The following is a 26,120-nucleotide window of genomic DNA, read 5'->3' on the forward strand; positions in this document are numbered from 1 at the left end:
AAATACTGCTGTGAGGAGTTAGAGGAACCCCTTCTTCTTCTTGAAGATAATTGTAATAATAGAAGGGATAAGGAGGCAATCAGCTGGTAATTTCAAGTGAACTCTAAGAGTTCCTGGATGATTTTGGTCATCCTGTAGAAATTTGACAATGTGTCCAGTATAATGTAGATGCCAAAATGGACAGGATTTGGCCCAGAAACTCAGTCTTCATTTATTAAAACTTGCATTTTGGAGGATTGACCCAGAGGTGGTGGTCATGCTGCAAGACTTTCCAAGATAGGTCATATTAGAAGTTCTATTAAATGAATAAAGTATGATGGCTTGCAGTTATATGACAACCATTTTGTCCAAGATGTTGTGCAGGCTCTGAAAAACCTACCACATGAAAAGCATTTCATGAAGTAAATTAAGAGCAAGAACTCAATGGTATGCATATGATGAACACTTATCAATCATTTTATGGTTGATAATTTTCACTTTGGAAAGCCATATGCTTTATAATGAAGTTAGATAATTAATTATAACCATCAAGATTCAGCTGAAACCACCCAGCTATTATCAAGTCAGTTGGAAGATCTGACTATTTGTCAGTCAGGTCCCATACTTTGACCATAAAGACTTGACAAGGCTAGATTCACTTCACTGAAATTTTGCTTTACACATTATCAGTGTCCGGATTTAGTTTTTAGCAATCTCATAATGTTAGCATTAGGCACGAACTTTGATGGTTCTATAGTTCTTTATCTGCCTTTGACTGAATAATCTATGTCAAAAGGTAGGCTTCTTTTCCAAAACTGTTACTTAAGGCCATAAGAAGTAACTGATCCCACCATCCTTACAATTCATCTTTGGCAAGCATATAAGAGAAATGATGAAAACTAGTCATATCTGTTCATAATCCCCACTGAGTTGCATTACTAAAACATAGGGATTGGGCATTATTCTTTAACACCATAGAGATGACATATAGGAATGGTGGCAGAGTCTTACCTACCAGCTATAAAACAATAAGCCCAACTAGTTAATTCTAGGATGTGTAGATGAGAAGGTCTCTGAGTATCTCTATTATAGTGAGTGACTCTGGAGATCTTATATCAGGATCTTGTCCTATAGGAATTGCAGGTCAATGCACATGGTAAGAAGGTCTGTATATACTCCACTAATGTATTTTAAGAAACATGTATCCTGAAAGAAATGAGGCAAAGAAATGGAAGCCATGGAAATCGGGATCCATCAGAGTTGCATTTTCGTACATGAATATATCCCAAGAATATTGTAGAGAGTAAAAGCATGTCACAAAGTAATTCAGCAGTTGGCATTAGGGCAGAGGAAAGAATGCTGAAGGAAATAATACCACCTACACATATACAGAAGGTATACACTCTTTATAACTGGCTAGAATCAGAGGAAAGTTGGAAATTTTCGCTGATTATGAAGAACGTGAAATAGGATGATTTTAAAGTGCAAAGGGATATGTCGTGAAGGTTGGACCATAAAGTTGCTGGTAAGGATGTAAACCTAACTGGAATTAGATCTTCAATATTTTTGATGTGCCTTTCAAAACATGCATTTAAAATTTCCATTTTAGACATATCAGGAATTATTTGCTATACTGGATACTAAAGAATAATTTGTTCATTTTAGATGTTTCAGTATGAAAATGAAATAAATGATATGTCAACTTCAGCAACTAATGAAGCTGCTCTTGAAAAAATGCTATTTAAGATTATTGATTTTTGGAACATTACTCCTTTGCATTTAGTTCTTCACCACACAGAGATTTACTCTATCTTCATAATACCATCTATAGATGACATATCAGCTCAGTTAGAAGAGTCTCAAGTCATACTTGCAACAATTAAAGGATCTCCCCACATTGGGCCCATTAAGGTAAGTATTATGGCAAAGGAAAAATGTTTTCTTTTTCCGTAGTTTTATTATTTCAATCTTTTGCAGTCTACAGTTTGCCTTTGAATTGTATAAATCATTCATATACTTATATAAAAATTACGTTGAATATTTACTAGTTTGAATACCAAAAATAACTTTTTGTGGAAGCCTTAATTGTTCATGAGGAAATGTCAAAGTTTAATTTTGGCAGAAAAGATAAATTTAGATCACAGAAAAATATGACCTTATTACCGTGACTTTTATCACCAGTGTACAGTGTTCCCGGATAGTCCCTCATTGTGCAACCCCACATCTGGTAATATACCTAATAATGATTTTAAGATGTAAAGAAACTCAACATGAGATGTAACAAAATAGAGATAGTAAGTAGCAAAATTAACATAATCATATACACACATATATGTATGTGCATCTATATAAATAGATGGGGAGAGAGAAAGTATATACACAACAATGGGAACTCACATTATTTGTAGGATTTAGGGAAAATGTCAGTTAACTGAAACTTTGAGAGAAAAAACTCAATAAATTACAGAAGAAAATAAACCCAATACACTTTATTCTTTAATCACATGCAGTACAAAAAAAAAATGAACAGCAGAAAAACAGCAAAAAAGGCAGAGAAAACAAAACACCCCAAACAATAGAAATTTAAAAGCAACCATCAGAATATACAGGAAATGTAATCTAATTTTTTTTAATTTAAGGAACAGGAGAAAATCACGTTTCAAACCTGTCACAATTGGCTAGAGCCCTACGAAAATGAATGTTTAAGCATTAAATGCCTCCATTAAAAATGAAAAGTGAATTTAATAAATGATAAATAAGCACATTCAAGAAACTGAAAAGAACAACAACAACAACAACACACACACACACAGCCTTCTACTTCTAAGCAAGATGGAGTATAGGGACCAGATTTGCCATCTGTCTTAGTCTACTTAATGTTGCCTTAACAATACCACACACTGGATGATTTATAATGAAAAGAAATTTATTTGGCTTATGGTTCTGGAGGCTGGGAAGTCCAAGATCATAGGGCTGGCATCTTGCCAGGGCTTTTGTGCTGCATTATTATCCTATGGTGGAGGCAGAAGAGCAAGTGAAAGCACAAGATGGAGAGAGAAAGGGGGCTGAATTCCCACAATAACTAATCCATCCCTGTGATAATGGCAGTAATCTATTCATTAGGGCAAAGCCCTCGTTATCTAATAACCTCTTAAAGACCCCAGATGTCACCACTGTTACAATGGCAATTGAATTTCAATATGGGTTTTGGAGGGGACATTCAAACCACAGCACCAGCTTGCCTGAAATAGCCGAATCAGACTAGACAAAATATTTGGAACAATGGTTTTTGGGACACTGGACATCAGGCAATGAAGGACAAGGATCCCTGAGAGATGAGAAACACACAAGGTAAGCCCTACGATTCTACCAACTTATTTTTTTGAGTTTCCAGACCTTGGAGAGGGGAGATAGGGAGGAATACAGGCAGAGCCTGGCAGACTTCTGCTATGAGGAGATGCTGTTGAAGGTCTGGAGAATCAATGTAGGCTACAGTGTTTAGGATAAATTACCAGGGAAGATAAAGCTGCAGAGACAGAGATCTTCATAGATTTGTGGCAGGTCTCTACACAAGCATTCAGTAGACCCAATCAATGACACGTGAAACTGCCAGAGGTCAGGGAAGCAACTACTTGAGAAAATTAGAGGGAACAATGCCTGGTGCTCACATAGGGCTGGGAATAGTGCCTGCATGCATGGTCAGAACAGAAAACCTCATAACTCATAAGCACTCAAAGAGTCTTGCCACAGTAATATGGAATAACTAGTCCTGAATTAAATGTTGCTCTTGTCCTCCCTAACAGATCTTAAAAGCAAGACCTAAAATGATGAAACTGTAAGTAATTTAACTGCACCCAGAACAAAGCTCAAGACTATAGGAATATAATAATATCCAGTACCCAATAAGATAAAATGTACAATTTCTAGAATGCCATCAAAGATTAGTAGACATGCAAAAAAGAACCAAAAATAGAACTCATGATGAAAACTTAACCAATGGAAATTGAATCTGAACTGACACAGTTATTAAAATTAGAGAAAAGGACATTAAAATGGTTATACATTTATTCCATATGTTAAAAAAGTTAAGTAGAGAGAGGTAAAAATATAAAAACCAAAATTAAACCTCTAGAGATGAAAACATTTACAATGTCTGAAGTGAAAAATACATTGGAGGAAATTAACACAGATTAAACAGTGCAGAAGAAGATTGGTGAATTTAAAAATATAACATTGGAAATGATTCCACATGAAACACAGGGAGAAAGAGAAATGTTAAAAATGAAAAGAGCATCAGTGAGCTGTGGGAAAGCTTCAGGCAACCTACTAGATAAATAGTTGGCGTTCCCCGAGAGGAGGAGTGAGAGGGAGAAACAGAAAAAATTACTGAGAAAATAATGACCAGAAATTGTCCAAGTGTATTGAAAACCATAAAGCCATAGATTTATGCTTAATACATTCTAAGCACAAGAAACATCATAATTTCTCAAAACCAGTGGGGAAAATAGACAAATGACCAATACTAGGAATAGAAGAGGTGACATTACTACAGATTCTGTAGATATTAAAAGGTAAACTGGAATATTAAAAACAACTTTAAGTTAATTTAAGTACTTAAATGGGCAAATTCCTTAAAATACACAAATTACTAAAGCTTGCTCAAGAAGAAATGGATAACTGGAATAACTATAATGTGTACTAAAGATATAGAATTGATAGTTAAAAATGGTTTAAAACTTTCCTACAAGGAATAGTCTTGACCCAGATGGCTTGTGCAAAACTTTTATGGAAAAAATAATATCAGTTATGCACCAACTTTTTCAGAAAAGTGTGGAGAAAGGAATCCTCCGTAACACATTCTGTGAGGCCAGTATTACCCTGACACCAAAACAAGACCAAGATATAAGAAAACAGGCTGGGTGCGGTGGCTCACACCTATAATCCCAGCACTTTGGGAGACCGAGGCAGGCGGATCACCTGAGGTCAGGAGTTTGAGACCAACCTGGCCAACATGGTGAAACCTCGTCTCTACTAAAAATACAAAAATTAGGTGGGTGTGGTGGCGGGTGCCTGTAATCCCAGCTACTAGGGAGGCTGAGGCAGGAGAATCGCTTGAACCTGGAAGGCAGAGGTTGCAGTGAGCTAAGATCATGTATTTTGCACTCCAGCCTGGGCAACAAGAGCGAATCAAAAAAAAAAAAAAAAAAAAGAAAAGAAAAGAAGAAAAAAGAAAGAAAACAACAGATTTAGAAAGGAGATATTAATAAAATAAAAAAAAAACCTAGAAATCAATAGCCCTCTTAAATATAGATGCAAACATTGTAAAGAAAAATGTCCAAATCAAGTCCATCAATATATAGAGAATATTGTATTATTACCAAGAGAGATTAACTTGAGAAATGCAAGGTTAGTTTAACATTGAAAAATCAATCTATAAGTTGCCATATTAAACATAAAAAGAAAAACCAGATAATATTCTCAGTACATGTTAAAAAAATTTTACAGAATTTCAACATTCATTCCTGATTAAAATATCTCTCAACAAATTAAGAATAGAAGATAACATTCTGAATAAAGAACATCTATGAAAAACATATTGTCCTTAATGGTGAAAGACTGAACACTTTTCCCCTAAGATCAAGAATAAGGATGTTCTCCCTTCCCAATTCTATTCAGTGTTTTACTGGAGTTTCCAGCCAGTGTACTGCAGTAAGAAAGAGAAATAAAAGATGTCTGGATTGAAAAAGAAGAAGTAAAATATTATTTATATTCAGATGCCATGATTACCTATGTAACAAAATCAAACAAAATTTACAAACAAACTAAACTTATTTTAGCAAGTTTGCAGGATACATGATTAGTATACAAAGTCAACTTCATTATATATACTGGCATTGAGAAATAGCATAAAAATAAGATATATAAACCCGAGAAAAATATATAAGATCTGTACACAAAAAACTTTAAAACCCTGCAGAGAGAAATTAAAGAAGACTTAAAAAATGGAAGATACATTGTGTTCATCCATTGAAAGACCTAATAAATATGTCAAATATCACCAAATGGATCTCTAGATTCAATACAATCCTAATCAGAATCCTAGTAGACTACTTGTAGAAATTGACAAGCTGATTCTACAATTCTTGTGGAAATGTAAAGGTCCTAAAATAGTGTAAACAATTTTACAAAAGAAGAACAAAGTTGGAGTATTGAAACTACCTATTCAGAGGCTCCTTATAAGGCCAGAGTTATCCAAACAGTTTTTTTTTTTTTTTTTTGGTTTAAAAATAGACAAGAAAGACAGAGTACAGAAATAGACCCACATACATATGGACAACTGATTTTCAATAAATATACAAAGATAATTCAGAGAAAAACCAGCCAATTTTTAAAGAAATGGGGCTAACATAATTGAACAATCATATGCAAAACAAACAAAAACCCTAAGCCACATCTTACAACATACACAACATTTAACACAGAAAAAGGATTATGGACCTAAATGCAAAAGTTAAAACTATAAAAGTATGAGAAAAAAACATAAGAGATATTTTTGTGACCTTGCTTTATGCAGATTTCTTCAATATGGCACCAAAAGCACTATCCATAGAAGGAAAATTTATGTATTAGATTTCATCAAAATTAAAAATGTGTGCTCCTAGAAAGACACTTTTAAGTGAACAAAAATACAAACCAGAGACTGGGAGAAAATATTTGTAAAGCATACATCTGATAAAGGACTTGTATCCAGAATATATAAAGAACTATCAAAATTCAATGATAAGAAAACAAAATAATCCTGTAAAGAAATGGGCAAAATATTAAAATAGAGACTTTACCAAAGTGGATATATGAATGGAAAAGAACACATTAAAAGATGTTTAACTACATTAGGGAGATGGTACTATCATGAGATACCACTACACACCTTAAGAAATGGCTAATAAAAGATCATCCCAAGTGTTGGTGTGGATATTCAGGAATTAGAACTCTCACACACTGCTGTGCAGAATGTAAAATGTTACAAGCACTTAAAAAGTTAAAAATACATCTATCATATGATCCAGCTATTTCACTCCTAGGTATTTGCCCAAGAGAAAGGAAAGCTAGGTTTATATAAAGACTTGTAAATGGGATGTTCATAGCAGTTTTATTTGTAACATTAAAAACTGGAAACAGCCCAAGTGTACAACAGGTAAGTGATAAGCATTATCATACATGTATACATATACTTTGGAATACTACTTGGCATTAAAAAGGAAATTAAAAATAAAGGAAAAAGATTAAGAGTGAACAAAACCTTCAAGAAATATAGGATTATATGAAGAGATCAAATCTATGACTCATTGGTGTTCCTGAAAGAGAGGAGAGAAAGAAAACAACTTAGAAAACATATTTCACGATATCGTTTATGAAAATTTCTTCAGCTTTACTAGAGGCCAACACTCAAATTCAGGAAACACAGAGAACCCCTGTGAGATACAGTACAAGATGACCATCCCCAAGACACGTAGTTGTCAGATTCTCCAAGTTGGAAATAAGAGAAAAAATGTTAAAGTCAGCTAGAGAGAAGGGGCAACTCTACAAAGAAAACCCTATCAGGTTAAGAGCAGACCTTTCCGTGGAAACCCTACACACCAAAGAGATTGGGGCCTACATTCAGAATTCTTACAAAATAGAAATTCTGACCAAGATTTTCATATCCAGCCAAATTAGATTTCATAAGCAAAGGAGAAATAAGATCCTTTTAGGACAAGCAAATGCTGAGGGAATTTGTTACCACCAAACCTGCCTTAAAAGAGGTCCTGAAGGGAGCACTAAATAAGAAAAGGAAAGACTACTACTGGTCATTAAAATACACACTTAAATACATAGACCATTGACACTATAAAGCAACTACACAATCAAGTCTGAATAATACCCAGCTAACAACACAGTGACAGAATCAAATATACACATATCACTACTAATCTTGAATGTAAACAGTCTACCCCTATTAAAAGGCAAAGAGTGGCAAGTTGGATAAATAAGACCCAATAATGTACTGTCTTCAAGAGACCCGTCTTAACTGCAATGACATCATAGGGTCAAAGAAAAGGATGGAGAAAAATCTACCAAGAAAACAGTAAACAGAAAAAAGCAGGGGTTGCTATTCTAGTTTCAGACAAAAGCGACATTAGAAACCAACAAAGATCAAAAAAGACAAAGAAGGGCTTTACATAATGGTAAAGGGTTCAATTCAACAAGAAGACCTAACTCTTCTAAATATATATGCACCCAACACAGGAACACACAGATTTATAAAGCAAGTTCTTAAAGACCTAGGAAGAGACTTAGATAATGACAGAATAATAGTGAGAGAATAATACTGCTAACAGTATTAGACAGATTATTGAAGCAGAAAATTAACAAAGATATTCAGGACCTGAACTCTGCACTTGATCAAATGGATCTAATAGAAATCTACAGAACTCTTCACCCCAAAACAACAGAATGTACATTCTTCTCCTGTGTACCTGGCACAGAAAACAATTCTCAGCAAACTTAAAATAGTTAAATCATACCAACCACACTCTCAGTCCACAGTGCAATAAAAATAGAAATCAATACTAAGAAAATTTCTCAAAACCATACAATTACATGGAAATTGAATAACCTGATCCTGGATGACTATTGGGTAAATAATGAAATTCAGAGAGAAATCAAGAAATTCTTTGAAACTAATGAGAACAAATATACAACATACCAGATCTCTGGGATACAGCTAATGCAGTGTTAACAGGGAAATTTATAGCACTAAACTCCCACATGAAAAAGAAAGAACTCAAATTAACAATCTAAAACTCCCACATGAAAAAGAAAGAGCTCAAATTAACAACCTAACAACACAACCAGAGGAATTAGAGAAACAAGAGCAAACCAACCCCAAAGCTAGGAGAAGATAATAAATAACCCAAATCGGAGCTGAACTGAGGAAATTGAGATGTGGAAAGCCATCCAAAAGACTGAGTTGAGGAGTTGGTAATTTGAAAAAATTAAGACACAGACTTCTAGCTACAATCATAAGAAAAAAATAGAGAAGATCCAAATAAATGCAATTATAAATGACAAAGGGGACATTACCACTGATCTGACAGAAATACAAGAAACCTTCAGCGACTACTATGAACACCGTTATGCACACAAACTAGAAACACTAGAAGAAAGAGATGAATTTCTGGGCGCATACAACCTCCAAAGACTGAACCAGGAAGAAATTGAATCATTGAACAGACCAGTAATGAGTTCAAAAATTGAATATGTAATAAAAAGCTCAAGAATAGATCACAGCCAAATTCTACCAGATGTATAAAGGAGCTGGTGCCATTCCTGCTGAAATGATTTCAAAAAGTTCAGGAGGAGGGACTCCTCCCTGACTCATTCTGTAATGCCAGAATCATCCTGATACCAAAACCTGGCAGAACACAATGAAAAAAAAACTTCAGGCCAATATCCTTGATGAACATGGACATAAAAATACTAGCAAACTGAATCCAGCAGCACATCAAAAAATCTAAGCCACACTGATGAAGCAGACTTTATCCTAGGATGCAAAGCTGGCTCAACATACACAAATGAATAAATGTGATTCATCACATAGACAGAACTAAAAACAAAAATCACATGATTATCTCAATAGATGCAGAAAAAGCTTTTGATAAAATTCAACATTCCTTTATGTTAAAAACCCTCAACAAACTAGGCTTTCAAGGAACATACTTCAAAATAATAAAAGCCATATATCACAAACCCACAGCCAACATCATACTGTATAAGCAAAAGCTGGAAGCATTCCCCTTGAAGATCAGAAGAAGACAAGGATGCTGTCTCTCATCACTCCTATTCACCATAGTGCTAGAAGTTCTAGCCAGAGCAATTAGGGAAGAGAAAGAAATGAAAGGCATCCATATAGGAAGAAAGGAAGTCAAACTGTCTCAGTTTGTAGACCATATGATTCTATACCTAGAAAATGCCACATATTTCTGCACAAAACTCCTAGATCTGATAAAAAAACTTCAGCAAAGTTTCAGGATACAAAGTTAATGTACAAAAATCGGTAGCATTTCTGTACACCAACAACATCCAGCCTGAGAGCCAAATCAAGAATGCAGTCCCATTCACAATAGTCACAAAAAGAATGTGATACTAGGAATACAGCAAACCAGGAAAGTGAAACATCTTTACAAGAATTACAAAGCTTGCTCAAATAAATCAGAGATGACACAAACAAAAGAGAAAACCATCCCATGCTCATGGATAGGAAGAATCAATATTACTAAAATGGCCATACTGCCCAAAGTGTTTTACAGATTCAGTGCTGTTCTTATCATGCTACCAATGACATTCTTCACAGAATTAGAAAAATGTTTTAAAATTCATATGGAACCAAAAAGAGCCCAAATAGCCAAGTCAATACTAAGCAAAAGAACAAAGCTGGAGGCATTACATCACCTAACTTCAAACTATACTTCAAGGCTACAGTAACCAAAACAGCATGGTACTGGTACAAAAGCAGTCACACAGAACAGTAGAACAGAATAGAGAACCCAGAAATAAAGCCACACACCTATGACCATCTGATCTTTGACAAAGTTGACGAAAACAAGACATAGGGAAAGAATTTTATGTTCTGTGGAATAACTGGCTAGCCATATGCAGAAAATTGAAACTGGAACTCTTCCTTTCAACATATACAAAAATCAATTAAACATGGATTAAAGACTTAACTGTAAAACCTAAATCTGTAAAAGCCCTGGAAAATAACCTAGGAAATACCATTCTAGGAGCCAAGGCAAAGATTTCATAACAAAGTCAGCAAAAGCCATTGCAATACAAACAAAAATTGACAAATGGGACATAATTAAGCTAGAGAGCTTCTGCACAGAAAAACAAAACAAAACAAAACAAACAAAAAAACCTATCAACAGTATAACAAACAACCTATAGCATGGGAGAAAATTTTTGCAAACTATGCATCTGATGAAGGTATAATATCCAGGATCTATAGGGAACTTAAACACATTTACAGGTAAAAAACAAACAACTCCATTAAAAAGTGGGTAAAGGACATGAACAGACACTTTTCAAAAGAAGACACACACATGGCCAACAAGCATATGAAACATTTCTCATCACTAATCATGAGAGAAATACCAGTCAAAACCACAATAAGATACCGTCTCACACCAGTCAGAATGGCTATTATTAAAAGGTCAAAAAATAACAGATGCCGGTGAGGTTGCAGAGAAACGGGAATGCTTATACATTGCTGGTGGGAATGTAAATTAGTGTGGTGATTTCTCAAAGTAGCTAAAACGGAACTACCATTCAACCTAGCAATCCCATTATTGGGTATATACCCAAAGGAATATAAAATTGTTCTATCATAAAGACACATGCACGCTTATGTTCATCACAGTACTATTCACAATAGCAAAGATGTGGAATCAACCTAAATGCCCATCAACAGTAGACTGGATAAAGAAAATGTGGTACATATACCCCAAGGGATACTATGCAGCCAGAAGAATGAGATCATGTTCTTTGTAGCATCTTGGATGGAGATGGAGGTCATTTTCCTAAGCAAACTAAGACAGGAACAGTAAACCAAATATTGCATGTTCTCACTCATAAATGGGAGCTAAACATTGAGTACACATGGACACAAAGAATGGAACAACAGAGACTGGGGCCTACTTGAGGGTGGAGGGTGGGAGAAGGGTGAGGATAAAAAAGCTACCTATTGTGTGCTATGTTATTACCTGGGTAACAAAATAACCTGTATACCAAATCCCTGTGACATGCAATTTACTTGTATAACCTGCACATGTACTCGTGAACCTAAAAGTTATACAGAAAAAGGGAATGAACTATTGATATATGTAACAATATGGATCAGTCTCAAAATAATTATGCTAAGTGAAAGAAGTCAGAGCAAAGGGAATACATGTTATATGATTCTGTTTATATAAAATTCTGGAAAATACGAACTGTAGTTTCAGAAAGTAGATCAGTGGTTGCCTGGTGGTAGGGGTAGGAAGGGATAGGAGGAAGGAATTCCAACAGGACACAAAGAATGCTTTCAGGGTAATGGATATGTTTGTTATCTTGATTATAGTGATCATTTCACAGGTAGAAGAACATGTTAAAATTCATAGAATTGTATACTTTAATTAATGTATTTATTTTTGATATGGAGTCTTGCTTTGTCACCCAGGCTGGAGTGCAGTGCTGGCACAGTCTCTGCCCACTGAGTATCTGGGATTACCGGCACCTGCCACCATGCCTGGTTAATTTGTTGTGTTGTTGTTGTTGTTGTATTTTTAGTGGAGATGGGGTTTCACCATGTTGGTCAGGCTGGTCTGAAACTCCTGACCTCAAGTGATCTGTGCGCCTCATCCTCCCAAAGTGCTGGGATTACAGGTGTGAGCCACCGTCCCCGGACAAAATTGTATACTTTAAGTATGTGCAGTTTCTTGTGTATCAGTGATACCTTAATAAAGCTCTTGAAATATAAAATAAAGTTAAAAAGTAAGAAATATGGAGGTAAGTACCAGAAGTCAAATATAAATGAGTTATAAATGGTTCCCCATGAGGAGCCAGAGAGTTAGGGGATGGGCAAGTCCACTGGTTTCCAAATAAGCCTTTTAGTATTAATTTATTTTTAACCATTTTCCTATTATTTTAATAAACATAGCAGTTAGAAAAAGACACTATAGCCATACAATGGAATTTTCTGAAATCATTAAAATAGTGAAGAAAACGTATAAGTACTGACATAAAACCTCTCTAGAAGACATTATTTGTTATGAAATGCAAGTTATAAAACAACGTATATAATATGGTTGTATTAATATTTATATAATACATTAGGGATATTGTATGTGTATCTATATGTGAAATTATGCTTAAAGAAAGGACTGAAATAATATGCATATCACATTTCTGGTTATGTTTCCTCTGTGATAAGAAGTAGGAAATAAGTGTTGAGTGCTAGACATACATGTTAATTTCTACATGTATATGTGTGTTACTCAAATCTTTTACAAAAATATTTGCTTGTTGTATAATAAATATGACAGCAAATGGATGATTAGGACATCTTAAACCTCTCCTACAACTAAATGTAATTAGATCTGTATTCATTTATGTGACCTTCTATTAATTATTTTCTGTATGTCAATGACTGATAATCACCTTTGATCTGTTTCTGTTATGTAACTCTTAAAGAAGAATTTTATATATTTAGGTTTGTTTGTATATATGTTTCTATCATTGTAGGATCTTGTGAATCAATGGGATCAAAACTTGACTCTCTTCTCTTACACCCTTGAGGAATGGATGAATTGTCAAAGAAATTGGCTTTATCTTGAACCAATCTTTCATTCTTCAGAAATACGAAGGTAAAATACCTAAAATATACCATATACGGGTTAAAAATGCATTGTGAGTAATTTGTTTTCTTTAATTCTTGAGAAATCATTTCTTCAATGAACAGTCAAGCTATCCTATCCTACTTATAGACACAGGAGTATAATTTACTGAATCATTATTATTTTTCTTTCATAAAAGATTATAAGCACATTTTTGTAAACCTTATTACTTGACTATTGGTATAAAAATATAAAGAGCTAAGAAAGAAGTGTTAATACATCATTATTGGCTGGGCACATTCACTCACACCTGTAATCTGAGCATTTTGGGAGGCTGAGGCAGGTGGATCACTTGAGGTTAGGAGTTCAAGACCAGCCTGGCCAACGTGGTGAAACCCTGTCTCTACGAAACATACAAAAATTAGGTGGGCATGGTGATGGGCACCTGTAATCCCAGCTACTCGGGGGGCTGAGGTAGGAGAATCACTTGAACCTGGAAAGTGGAGGTTGCAGTGAGCCAAGATTGTGCCACTCCTCCAGCCTGGGCGACAGAGCATTGCTCTGTATTTTTAAAAAGTGTCAGATACATCATTATAATCCCAAAACTACAATATTATGTGTCTCTTTTGTTCTGGAATGCTAGTGTGATTTTGATGTGAATCATAAACATGTTTTTAGTAGCATTCATACATTAATAAGAATTTCTTAGGCTGAGTGTGATGGCTTATGCCTGTAATCCCAACACTTTGAGAGGCCAAGATCACCTGAGCACAGGAGTTTGAGACCATCCTGGGCAACATAGGGAAACCCCATGTCTAAAAAAAAAAACAAAAAAAAAACAGCCAGAGTTGGTATCACATGCCTGTGGTCCCACCCAGCAACTTGGGAGGTTGAGGTGAGAGGATGGCTTGGACCCAGAAGGCCATGGCTGCAATGAGCTGTGACTGCACGATGGCACTCCAGCCTGATCCATACCACAGAGAGACACTGTTTCAAGAAAAAAAAAAAAAAGAATTTATTACTATTACTATTACTTTGCACCAGATGGAAGAATAGAGGGCCTGGGCAATTGTTAAAAATTCTACCTTTAAAAAACACCATACCATTCCAATTAATTGACCTCTGACTTTTTAAAGTGATTGGTCTTAAGGGTGTTCAAGTTGAGACAAATAAATTAGGCAGAATTTAAACTACTGACAGCAAATCATACAAGCTAGTTTATCAGCCATCTGAAATAAGGTAGGAAAACATTGGGTGTGTATTTGAAAGGCCTATTATAGCAACGGAAAATCTGGAAAATCTTATGTCATAATATTGAGGCCATCCTGGGCAATGTAGGGAAGCCCCACATCTTAAAAAAAATACAGCCAGGGTTGCTACATAAATACACAAGTGTAAAATATTATATCATTTTAGCTGGGATTGCAGGTGCCCACCGCCACGCCCACCGAATTTTTGTATGTTTAGTAGATACAGGGTTTCACCATATTGGCCAGGCTGGTCTTGAACTCCTGACCTCAAGTGATCTACCTGCCTCGGCCTCCCAAAGTGCTGGGATTACAGGCGTGAGTGAATGTGCCCAGCCAATAATGATGTATTAGCAATTCTTTCTTAGCTCTTTATATTTTTATACCAATAGTCAAGTAATAAGGCTTAGAAAATGATAACTCAAGTAACAAGGCTTACATAAATGCAAAATATTATGTCAAGTATTTTGTATTTTATTTTGGAGGCAAAGGGAAGCCATTAGATTACAAAAGGGAACTATTTAAATATAAGTATTGCTTTGTGGGGAACAATATCCATTTGTGTTGCACATGTATATTTCTTATATGTGTTACACATGTATATTTCTTATACGAATGCTTGAAATTCTTTTATTTGATTGATCTGTAGTTGTTCTGAAAGTTCTCAAAGGTGAAACCACATATCTAAGGTGTATGTCCTTATGGATGCAACAACTTTGAGCCTTAAGTTTAAACTTTAATACTACCTTTTACTAAAGATCAGAATCCTTGGCAAGAGTGTTCAAAGTGTCACTAAATGGTTCCTTTATAGGATTTTCTGAAGTTGAAAAAGATGTTTTCAATTATAGGATTCTTAAGGCATCTATATAATAGATCTAAAGAAAAGAAAAAGTGGGTCTATAATGAATCTGCCTTTGAGTAATGGAGTAGGATGATGAGCCCTGATACCAGGGAAAAAGCATGAAGAAGAAGAATGGGACAAGAATTGCATTAAAGGGGCAGACTATCTAAAGGGAATATATGAGAGTATAGAATGCAGTGCCATTTACCAGAGCTCCAAACTAACTATGAGGACTGTGCTAGGACATCCCAGAGACATTGGAAGGATACTTAAGAGAAGGTGAGACTGAAGTCTCCTCCTTGATAGGATTTTTGCTGAGCTACAGAAAACTTCTAGGTCCATCACGCAAGATAGGGAATGGGATAATAGTGGAAGGGTTCTTGGGAGATTTTGACATGTATTTCCCTAGAGTGTAGGGACATTAGAAACTAGCGCTTGCCTCTTCTCTGGAGAATTTTAAAGCAGCCTTTATAACAGGGCAAGGAAGAAGTACAAGAATACATGGTTATCTTAGACCAGTGGTTTTCAACCAGCGGTGATTTTTTGACCCCTGGGGGACATTTCATAGTCTGGAAACATTTTTACTTGTCACAACTGAGGGGATACTACTGGCATCTCGTGGGTATAGGTCAGGATATTGTTGAACATTCTACAATGCACCAGAACCTCTCCCTATCCCCAACCCCCTACACCAAACAAAGAATTATGTAGTCCAAAATGTCAACAGTGCAGAAACTGAGAAATCCTGACAGACATAGTAGGAGTTTCCAAGCTAGAGCCACCTTGGAAGATCTCCACCCCAAAATAGCAGAACAAGGGAATCCCAGAAGTGTATTACTTAGAGCAGGAGCTTGAGGAATGGTTGTAAGAGGTCAGCTGGCAAAAGCCAAGGAATGGTGCAATATAGAGGTTCCTGTTGGGGTGCTCTGAAATCTCCAGCAATGTACCTTATGGATATCTGCCATGACAAAGGGCATGCAAGAGGCAAAAGAGGATTCAAAGTAACACTAGCTGAGTTAAGAAAAAAAAGTCCCTCTAAATTCCTCCCCTCTTCAACTTCAGAGCCAAGAGGAGTTTGAATCAGGTTGAGGCTAGGGTGGGAGAGGGGTAGGAAATATAGGTGAACAGAAAAAAAGTGAAAGAATGCAACTATATAATTGTAGAAAATATCTCCCTCATTCAATTCCAATAACAGCAGAAACAAAACTAAATATATTAATGGTTTATCACCTCACATGTGGGTTTTGCTTCCCTTTTCCAAAGGGAGAAAATAATGATAATATTCTGTAAAGGAAAATTTATATACCAAGGCTGACATGGCCCTTACATTTTCTTATCCTCTAAGATGAGATAACCATTCATAGAACTTCAGTGTTTTTATACATATCTCTATACTCTTGCTTCTAAGCTGAATGCCCTCTCTGTCTTCTATTCACATCAAAGCTCTACTCCTTTAAAACACAGATTAAAGGCCGGGCGCAGTGGCTCAAGCCTGTAATCCCAGCACTTTGGGAGGCCCTGGCGGGTGGATCACGAGGTCAGGAGATCGAGACCCTCCTGGCTAACACGGTGAAACCCCGTCTCTACTAAAAATACAAAAAACTAGCCGGGCGCGGTGGCGGGCGCCTGTGGTCCCAGCTACTCGGAGGCTGAGGCGGGAGAATGGCGGGAACCCGGGAGGCGGAGCTTGCAGTGAGCCGAGATTGGCCACTGCACTCCAGCCTGGGCGACAGAGCGAGACTCCGTCTCAAAAAAAAAAAAAAAAACCACACATTAAATAGTGTCTTCTCCAAGAAGCTCTTGGCAGATACCATTTCTGCTCCAGAATGCCAGTAACCCTTTGTTTTATTACATTTCTTAGGACACAAATTATTTCTACTTACCTTATGTAGAATTTCTATATATCTGTCTTCCACTGTATACTAAGTATAATCTTGTTAAACTATGGTTGTTGTGTCTAATTTATCCATTTCTTACCACGTACATCACTTGTACATAATAGGCACTGAAAACGTATCTTTGATGATTTATCAATAAAATTTAACATTGGCTGGGCGCGGTGGCTCAAGTTTGTAATCCCAGCACTTTGGGAGGCCGAGACGGGCAGATCACGAGGTCAGGAGATCGAGACCATCTTGGCTAACATGGTGAAACCCTGTCTCTACTAAAAAAAAATACAAAAAACTAGCCGGGCGAGGTGGCAGGCGCCTGTAGTCCCAGCTACTCGGAGGCTGAGGCAGGAGAATGGCGTAAACCCAGGAGGCGCAGCTTGCAGTGAGCTGAGATCTGGCCACTGCACTCCAGCCTGGGCGACAGAGCGAGACTCCATCTCAAGAAAAAAAAAAAAAAAATTTAACATCAAATGTTTTGTAACTCAAACAGTATTCCATGGCAATGCATTACATTATAGATTTTAATTATAGTGCCTTCAAAAAAATAAAATGACATCTAATTTTGTTTCTAAAGGCAACTCCCAGCAGAAACAGAACTTTTCTCTCAAGTGATTTCCATGTGGAAAAAAATAATGTCAAAAATACAAAACAAACAGAATGCTTTGCAAATAACCACTTCTGCAGGAGTCCTTGAAATTCTGCAAAATTGTAATATACATCTTGAACATATAAAGAAAAGCCTTGAGGTAAAACTATAGCAATTCTAAAGCAGTGAATCATTTAACAAAAGTAAAGTAAAAGTTATATAATGTAATCTACTGCAGAAGCTAATTCCAGTGCAGATTTTCTTTATTTTAGCTGCCAACAATTTTTTAAACTCTTAGTACCTATAGAGTTAATAAAAATATTATCAAAAGGAAAAGTGTATGGACTAATCTAAATGACCATTGGCAAATTATCAAACTTTTGAATGCCCAGGTTCTCTTACCTTTTATTTTTATTTTATTTATTTATTTATTTTTGACATGGGGTCTTGCTCTGTCTCCCAGGCTGGAGTGCAGTGGTGGGATCTTGGCTCGCTGCAAGCTCCGCCTGCCAGGTTCATGCCATTCTCCTGCCTCAGCCTCCTGAGCAGCTGAAACTACAGGCGCCCGCCACCACACCTAGCTAATTATTTGTATTTTTAGTAGAGACGGGGTTTCACCGTGTTGGCCCGGATGGTCTCGATCTCCTGACCTCGTGATCTGCCTGCCTCGGCCTCCCAAAGTGCTGGGATTACAGGCGTGAGCCACTGCACCCGGCCTTACCTTTTATTTTTTAAGAGAGACATCCTATCTTTTTTTTTTTTAATATAAGACATGACTTCCTTCAGAAGGTTAATACTTTTTAAAAATATTGTTAGTTTTTAATTTTTGTAGATACATAGTAGGTGTATATATTTATGGGGTACATGAGATATTTTAATGCAGGCATACAATATAAAATACAATATAAAATAATCACATCAAGGTAAATGGGGTATCCATAGCCTCAAGCACTTTGTGCTAAAAATAATCCAGTGACAATCTTTTAGTTATTTTTAAATGTAAAATTAAATTATTGTTGAGTATGGTCACCCCATTCAGCTATCAAATACTAGACCTTATTCATTCTGTTTTTTGTACCCATTAACTATTTCTTCTTCTCTCTCTCCCATTCTCTCCACTCCTCCTCCTATCCTCTGGTAATTATCCTTCTACTGTCTGTCTCCATGATTTCAGTTGCTTCAAATGTTGCCTCCCACAAATAAATGAGAACATATGAAGTTTGTGTTTTTGTGCCTGGCTTTTTTTTGCTTAACATAATGACCTCCAGTTCCATCCATGTTGTTGAAGATGACAAGATCTCATTCTTTTTTATGGCCGAATAATACTCCATTTTGTATATATACCACATTGTCTTTATCCATTCATCTGTTGACAGACACTTGGGTTGCTTCCAAATTTTGGTTATTGTGAATAGTGCTGCAATAAAGACAGAGTGCAGATACATCTTCAATATACTGATCTCCTTCCTTTTGGGTATATACCTAACAGTGGAATTGCTGAATCTTATGGTAGCTCTATTTTTGGTTTTTTGAGGAACCTCCAAACTGTTCTCCGTAGTGGTTGTACTAATTTACATTCCCACAGTGTACAAGGGTTCCCTTTTCTCCATATCCTTGCCAACATTTGTTATTGCCTGTCTTTTAGATAAAAGCCATTTTAACTGAAGTGAGATGATATCTCATTGTCACTTTGATTTGGCATTTCCCTGATTGATCAGTGATAATAAACACTTTTTCATATACCTGTGTGATGGTTAGTGTTGTGTCAACTTTACTGTATTAAAGGATGCAAAGTATTGTTCCTGGGTGTGTCTGTGAGGGTGTTGTCAAGGGAGATTAACATTTGAGTCAGTGGACAGGGAGAGCCAGACCCACCCTCAGTCTGGGTGGACATCATCTAATCAGCTGCCAGTGCAGCTAAGATAAAAACAGGGAGAGGAACGTGGAAGGACTAGACTGGCTGAGTCTTCTGGCCTTTTATCTTTTTCCCTTGCTGGATGCTTCCTGCCCTTGAACATAAGACTCCAAGTTCTTCAGCTTTTGGACTATTGGTCTTACACCAGTGGTTTGCCAGGGGCTCTCAGGCCTTCAGCCACAGACTGAAGGCTGCACTGTTGGCTTCCCTATCTTTGAGATTTTGGGACTCTAACTGACTTTCTTGCTCCTCAGCTTGCAGACGACCTATTGTGGGACTTCACCTTGTGATTGTGTAAGTCAATACTCCTTAATAAACTCCCTTTCATATATACTTCTATCCTATTAGTCCCTTCCCTCTAGAGAACCCTAATACAACCTGGTAGCCATTTGTATGTCTTCTTTTGAGAAACGTCTGTTCAGATCTTTTGCCCATTTTAAAATCAGATTATTAAATTATTATTACTTTTTTTCTATAGAGCTGTTTGAACTCCATGTATATTCTATTAATCCCTTGTCAGATGGATAGTTTAAAAGTATTTTCTCCCATTCCGTGGATTGCCTCTTCATTATTTTGTTGATTGTTTCCTTTGTTGTGCAAAAGCTTTTTAACTTGATATGATCCCATTTGTCCATTTTTCCTGTGGTTGTCTGTGCTCATGAGGTACTACTCAAGAAATCTTTGCCCAGTCTAATTTCCTGCAGAATTTCCACAGCATTTTCTTTTAGTAGTTTAATAATTTGAGGTCTCAGATTTAAGTGGTAAATCCATTTTAATTTGATTTTTGTATATGGCAAAAGACAGGAGTCTAGTTTTATTCTTCTGCATATGGATATCCAATTTTTCCTGCACCTTTTGTTGAGGAAACTGCCCTTTTTCCAATGTATGTTCTTGGCACCTTGGTCAAAAATGAGTTCACTGTAGACGTATGGATTTGTTTCTGGATTTCTCATTCTGTTCCACTGGTCTATGTGTCTTTTTTTATGTGACTACTGTGCTATTTTGGTTACTGTAGTTCTGTGATACAGTTTAAAGTCAGGTAATGTGATTCTTCCAGCTTTGTTCTTTTTGCCCAGGATAGCTTTGGATATTCTGGGTCTTTTGTGGCTCAATATAAATTTTACGATAGTTTTTCTATTTCTGTGAAGAATGTAATTGGTACTCTGATAGGGAGTGCATTGAGTCTGTACATTGCTTTGAGTAGTGGGGACATTTTAACAATATTGATTCTTGCAATTCATGAATATAGAATATCTTTCCATTTTTTGGTGTCCTCATCAATTTCTTGCATCAATGTTTTATATTTCTTATTATAGAGATCTTTCACTTCTTAGGTTGATTCCTAGGTACTTAATTTTATGTGTAGCTGTTGTAAATGAGATTACTTTCTTGATGTTTTTTTCAAATTGTTCACTCTTGGCATATAGAAAAGGTACTGATTTTTGTATGTTGATTTTGTATCCTGTAACTTTACTCATTTATCAGTTCTAATAGTTTTTTGGTGGAGTCTTTAGGTTTTTCCCAATATAAGATCATATCATCTGCAAATAAGGAGAGTTTGACTTCATTTTTTCCAACTTGGATGCCCTTTGTTTCTTTCTTTTTTCTGATTGCTCTTGCTAGGACTTCCAGTATTACGTTGAATAACAATGGGGAAACTGGGCACCCTTGTCCTCTATGACCTTCCAGATTTAGAGAAAAGGCTTTCTTTTTCTCCCCATTTAGTGTGATACTAGCTGTGAGTCTGTCATATGTGGCTTTTATTATGTTGGATATGTTTCTTCTATATTCAATGTTGAATTTAATCAAATGTTTTTTCAGCATCAATTGAAATGATCATATGGTTTTTGTTCTTTATTCTGTTGATATGATGTTTCACACTGATTTATTTGCATATTTTGAACCATCATTGCATAACTGGGATGAATCCCACTTGGTCATGATAAATGACCTTTTAAATGAGTTGTTGACTTTGGTTTGCGTGCATTTTGTTGAGGATTTTTGCATCAATTTTCACCAGGGATGTGGACCTGTAGTTTTCTTTTTTAATGTGTCTTTGTCTGCTTTTAGTATCAGGGTAATACTGACATCACAGAATGAGTTTGGAAGTATTCCTTTCTCTATTTTTTGGAAGACTTTGTGAGGATTGGTATTAGTTCTTCTCTAAATATTTGGCAAAATTCAGCAGTGAAGCATCAGGTCCTGGGCTTTTCTTTGCTGGGAGACTTTTTATTACAGCTTTAATCTCATTACTTGTTACTAGTCTGTTCAGGTTTTATATTTCTTCATGATTCAATCTTGGTAGGTCGTATGTGTTTAGGAGTTTATCCATTACTCCTAGATCTTGCAATCTGTTGGCATATAGTTGCTCATAGTAGTCTCTAGTGGTCCTTTGAATTTCTGTGGTACTGGTTGTCATGTCTCCTTTTTTATCTCTGATTGTATTTATTTGAGTCTTCTTTCTTTTTTTTTTCTTAGTCTGGCTAAAGGTGTGTCAGTTTTCTTTATTTTTTTTAAAAAAACAGCTTTTCATTTTATTCATCTTTTCTATAGTTTAATTTCATTTATTTCAGTTCTGATCTTTATTTATTTTCTTCTACTAATTTTGAGTTTCGTTTGCTCTTTTCTAATTCTTTAAGATGCATTGTTAGGTTATTTGAAGTTTTTCTACTTTTTTGACGTAAACACATCCATAAACTCCCCTTTTGGTATATCCCATAGGTTTTGGTATGTTGTGTTTCTGTTATTATTTGTTTCAATAAATTTTCCAATTTTCTCCCTAATGTCTTCATTGACACTGACATGGTCATTCAGGAGCATATGGTTTAAATTCCATGTGTTTGTATAATTTCCATAATTCCTCTTGTAATTGAATTCTAGTTTTATTTCATTGTGGTCAGAAAAGATACTTGGTATTATTTCAATGTTTTTGAATGTTTTAAGACTTATTTTATGGCCTAACATATCATTCCTTGAAAATGATCCATGGACTGAGTAGGATGTGCCTCCTGCAACCACTGGATGAAATGTTCTGTAAATATCTATTAGGTCCATTTGTTCTCTTGTGCAGATTAACTGCAATGTTTCTTTGTTAATTTTCTGTCTGGATGATCTCTCCAGTGCTGAAAGTGGAGTACTGAAGTCTCCAGCTAATGGAATGTGGTGTATCTCTCTCTTTAGCTTGAATAATATTTTCTTTATATATCTGGACCCTTCAGGGTTGGGTGCATTTATATTTATAATTGTTATATCCTCTTGCTGAATTGACCCTTTTATCACTATATAATGACTTTCTTTGTCTTTTTATGGTTTTGTCATGAAATCTAATTCATGTGATATAAATAAAGCTATTATTGCTCTTTTTTGGTTTCTATTTGCATGGACTATCTTTTTGCACCCTTTTCAGTCTATGTGTGCCTTTATAGGTGAAGTGTGTTTCTTATAGGGAGCAGATAATTGAGTCTTTTTAAAAATCTATTCTGCCACTCTATATCCTATTGGAGAGTTTGGTCCACTTACATTCAGTGTTATCATTGATAAGTAAGGACTTATGCTTGTCATTTTTTTTCTATTTTTTTTATTATTATACTTTAAGTTCTAGGGTACATGTGCATAACGTGCAGGTTGGTTATATATATATACTTGTGCCATGTTGGTGTGCTGCACCCATCAACTCGTCAGCACCCATCAACTCGTCATTTACATCAGGTATAACTCCCAATGAAATCCCTCTCCCCTCCCTCCTCTCCATGATAGGCCCCAGTGTGTGATGTTCCCCTTTCCGAGTCCAAGTGATCTCATTGTTCACTTCCCACCTATGAGTGAGAACACACGGTGTTTGGTTTTCTGTTTTTGTGATAGTTTGTTGAGAATGACGGTTCCCAGCTGCATCCATGTCCCTACAAAGGACACAAACTCATCCTTTTTTATGGCTGTGTAGTATTGCATGGTGTATATGTGCCACATATTCTTAATCCAGTCTGTCACAGATGGACATTTGGGTTGATTCCAAGTCTTTGCTATTGTGAATAGTGCCGCAATAAACATACGTGTGCATGTGTCTTTATAGCAGCTTGATTTATAATCCTTTGGGTATATACCCAGTAGTGGGTTGGCTGGGTCATATGGTACTTCTACTTCTAGAACCTTGAGGAATCGCCATACTGTTTTCCATAGTGGTTGAACTAGTTTACAATCCCACCAACAGTGTAAAAGTGTTCCTATTTCTCCACATCCTCTCCAGCACCTGTTGTTTCCTGACTTTTTAATGATTGCCATTCTAACTGGTGTGAGATGGTGTCTCATTGTGGTTTTGATTTGCATTTCTCTGATGGCGAGTGATGATGAGCATTTTCTCATGTGTCTGTTGGCTGTATGAATGTCTTCTTTTGAGAAGTGTCTGTTCATATCCTTTGCCCACTTTTTGATGGGATATTTTTTCTTGTAAATTTGCTTGAGTTCTTTATAGGTTCTGGATATTAGCCCTTTGTCAGATGAGTAGATTGCAAAAATGTTCTCCCATTCTGTAGGTTGCCTGTTCACTCTGATGGTAGTTTCTTTTGCTGTGCAAAAGCTCTTTAGTTTAATTAGATCCCATTTGTAAATTTTGGCTTTGGTTGCCCTTGCTTTTGGTGTTTTAGACATGAAATCCTTGCCCATGCCTATGTCCTGAATGGTATTACCTAGGTTTTCTTCCAGGGTTTTTATGGTATTAGGTCTGACATTTAAATCTCTAATCCATCTTGAATTAATTTTCATATAAGGAGTAAGGAAAGGATCCATTTTCAGCTTTCTACTTATGGCTAGCCAATTTTCCCAGCACTATTTATTAAATAGGGAATCCTTTCCCCATTTCTTGTTTTTGTCACGTTTGTCAAAGATCAGATGGCTGTAGATGTGTGGTATTATTTCTGAGGACTCTGTTCTGTCCCATTGGTCTATATCTCTGTTTTGGTACCAGTACCATGCTGTTTTGGTTACTGTAGCCTTGTAGTATAGTTTGAAGTCAGGTAGCGTGATGCCTCCAGCTGTGTTCTTTTGACTTAGGATTGTCTTGGCAATGTGGGCTCTCTTTTGGTTCCATATGAACTTTAAAGCAGTTTTTTCCAATTCTGTGAAGAAACTCATTGGTAGCTTGATGGGGATGGCATTGAATCTGTAAATAACCTTGGGCAGTATGGCCATTTTCATGATATTGATTCTTCCTATTCATGAGCATGGTATGTTCTTCCATTTGTTTGTGTCCTCTTTGATTTCACTGAGCAGTGGTTTGTAGTTCTCCTTGAAGAGTTCCTTTACATCCCCTGTAAATTGGATTCCTAGGTATTTGATTCTCTTTGAAGCAATTGTGAATGGAAGTTCATTCCTGATTTGGCTCTCTGTTTGTCTGTTACTGGTGTATAAGAATGCTTGTGATTTTTGCACATTAATTTTGTATCCTGAGACTTTGCTGAAGTTGCTTATCAGCTTAAGGAGATTTTGGGCTGAGACGATGGGGTTTTCTAAATATACAATCATGTCATCTGCAAACAGGGACAATTTGACTTCTTCTTTTCCTAACTGAATACCCTTGATTTCTTTCTCTTGCCTGATTGCCCTAGCCAGAACTTCCAACACTATGTTGAATAGGAGTGATGAGACAGGGCATCCCTGTCTTGTGCCAGTTTTCAAAGGGAATTTTTCCAGTTTTTGCCCATTCAGTATGATATTGGCTGTGGGTTTGTCATAAATAGCTCTTATTATTTTGAGGTACGTTCCATCAATACCGAATTTATTGAGCGTTTTTAGCATGAAGGGCTGTTGAATTTTGTCAAAGGCCTTTTCTACATCTACTGAGATAATCATGTGTTTTTTGTCTTTTGTTCTGTTTATATGCTGGATTACATTTATTGATTTGCATATGTTGAACCAGCCATGCATCCCAGGGATGAAGCCCACTTGATCATGGTGGATAAGCTTTTTGATGTGCTGCTAGATCCGGTTTGCCAGTATTTTATTGAGGACTTTTGCATTGATGTTCATCAGGGATATTGGTCTAAAATTCTCTTTTTTTGCTGTATCTCTGCCAGGCTTTGGTATCAGAATGATGTTGGCCTCATAAAATGAGTTAGGGAGGATCCCTCTTTTTCTCTTGATTGGAATAGTTTCAGAAGGAATGGTACCAGCTCCTCCTTGTACCTCTGGTAGAATTCAGCTGTGAATCCATCTGGTCCTGGACTTTTTTTGTTTGGTAGGCTATTAATTATTGC

The 26,120-nt window shown here is 36.2% G+C and overlaps 1 protein-coding gene across 1 annotated transcript in view; it reads left to right on the forward strand.

The window, feature by feature from the left end:
- Positions 1 to 26,120, forward strand: part of DNAH14 (dynein axonemal heavy chain 14) — a 604,313-nt gene that overhangs the window by 155,612 nt on the left and 422,581 nt on the right. Inside the window, exons 21-23 of the mRNA XM_033199195.1 lie at positions 1,645 to 1,890; positions 13,300 to 13,421; positions 17,946 to 18,117. Of these exons, the coding sequence (XP_033055086.1) occupies positions 1,645 to 1,890; positions 13,300 to 13,421; positions 17,946 to 18,117 (540 nt within the window). The remainder of the gene's footprint in view (positions 1 to 1,644; positions 1,891 to 13,299; positions 13,422 to 17,945; positions 18,118 to 26,120) is intronic.

The sequence above is a fragment of the Trachypithecus francoisi genome, unplaced genomic scaffold, assembly GCF_009764315.1.
Source record: "Trachypithecus francoisi isolate TF-2019V2 unplaced genomic scaffold, Tfra_2.0 Lachesis_group5, whole genome shotgun sequence".
Lineage (NCBI taxonomy): Eukaryota > Metazoa > Chordata > Mammalia > Primates > Cercopithecidae > Trachypithecus > Trachypithecus francoisi.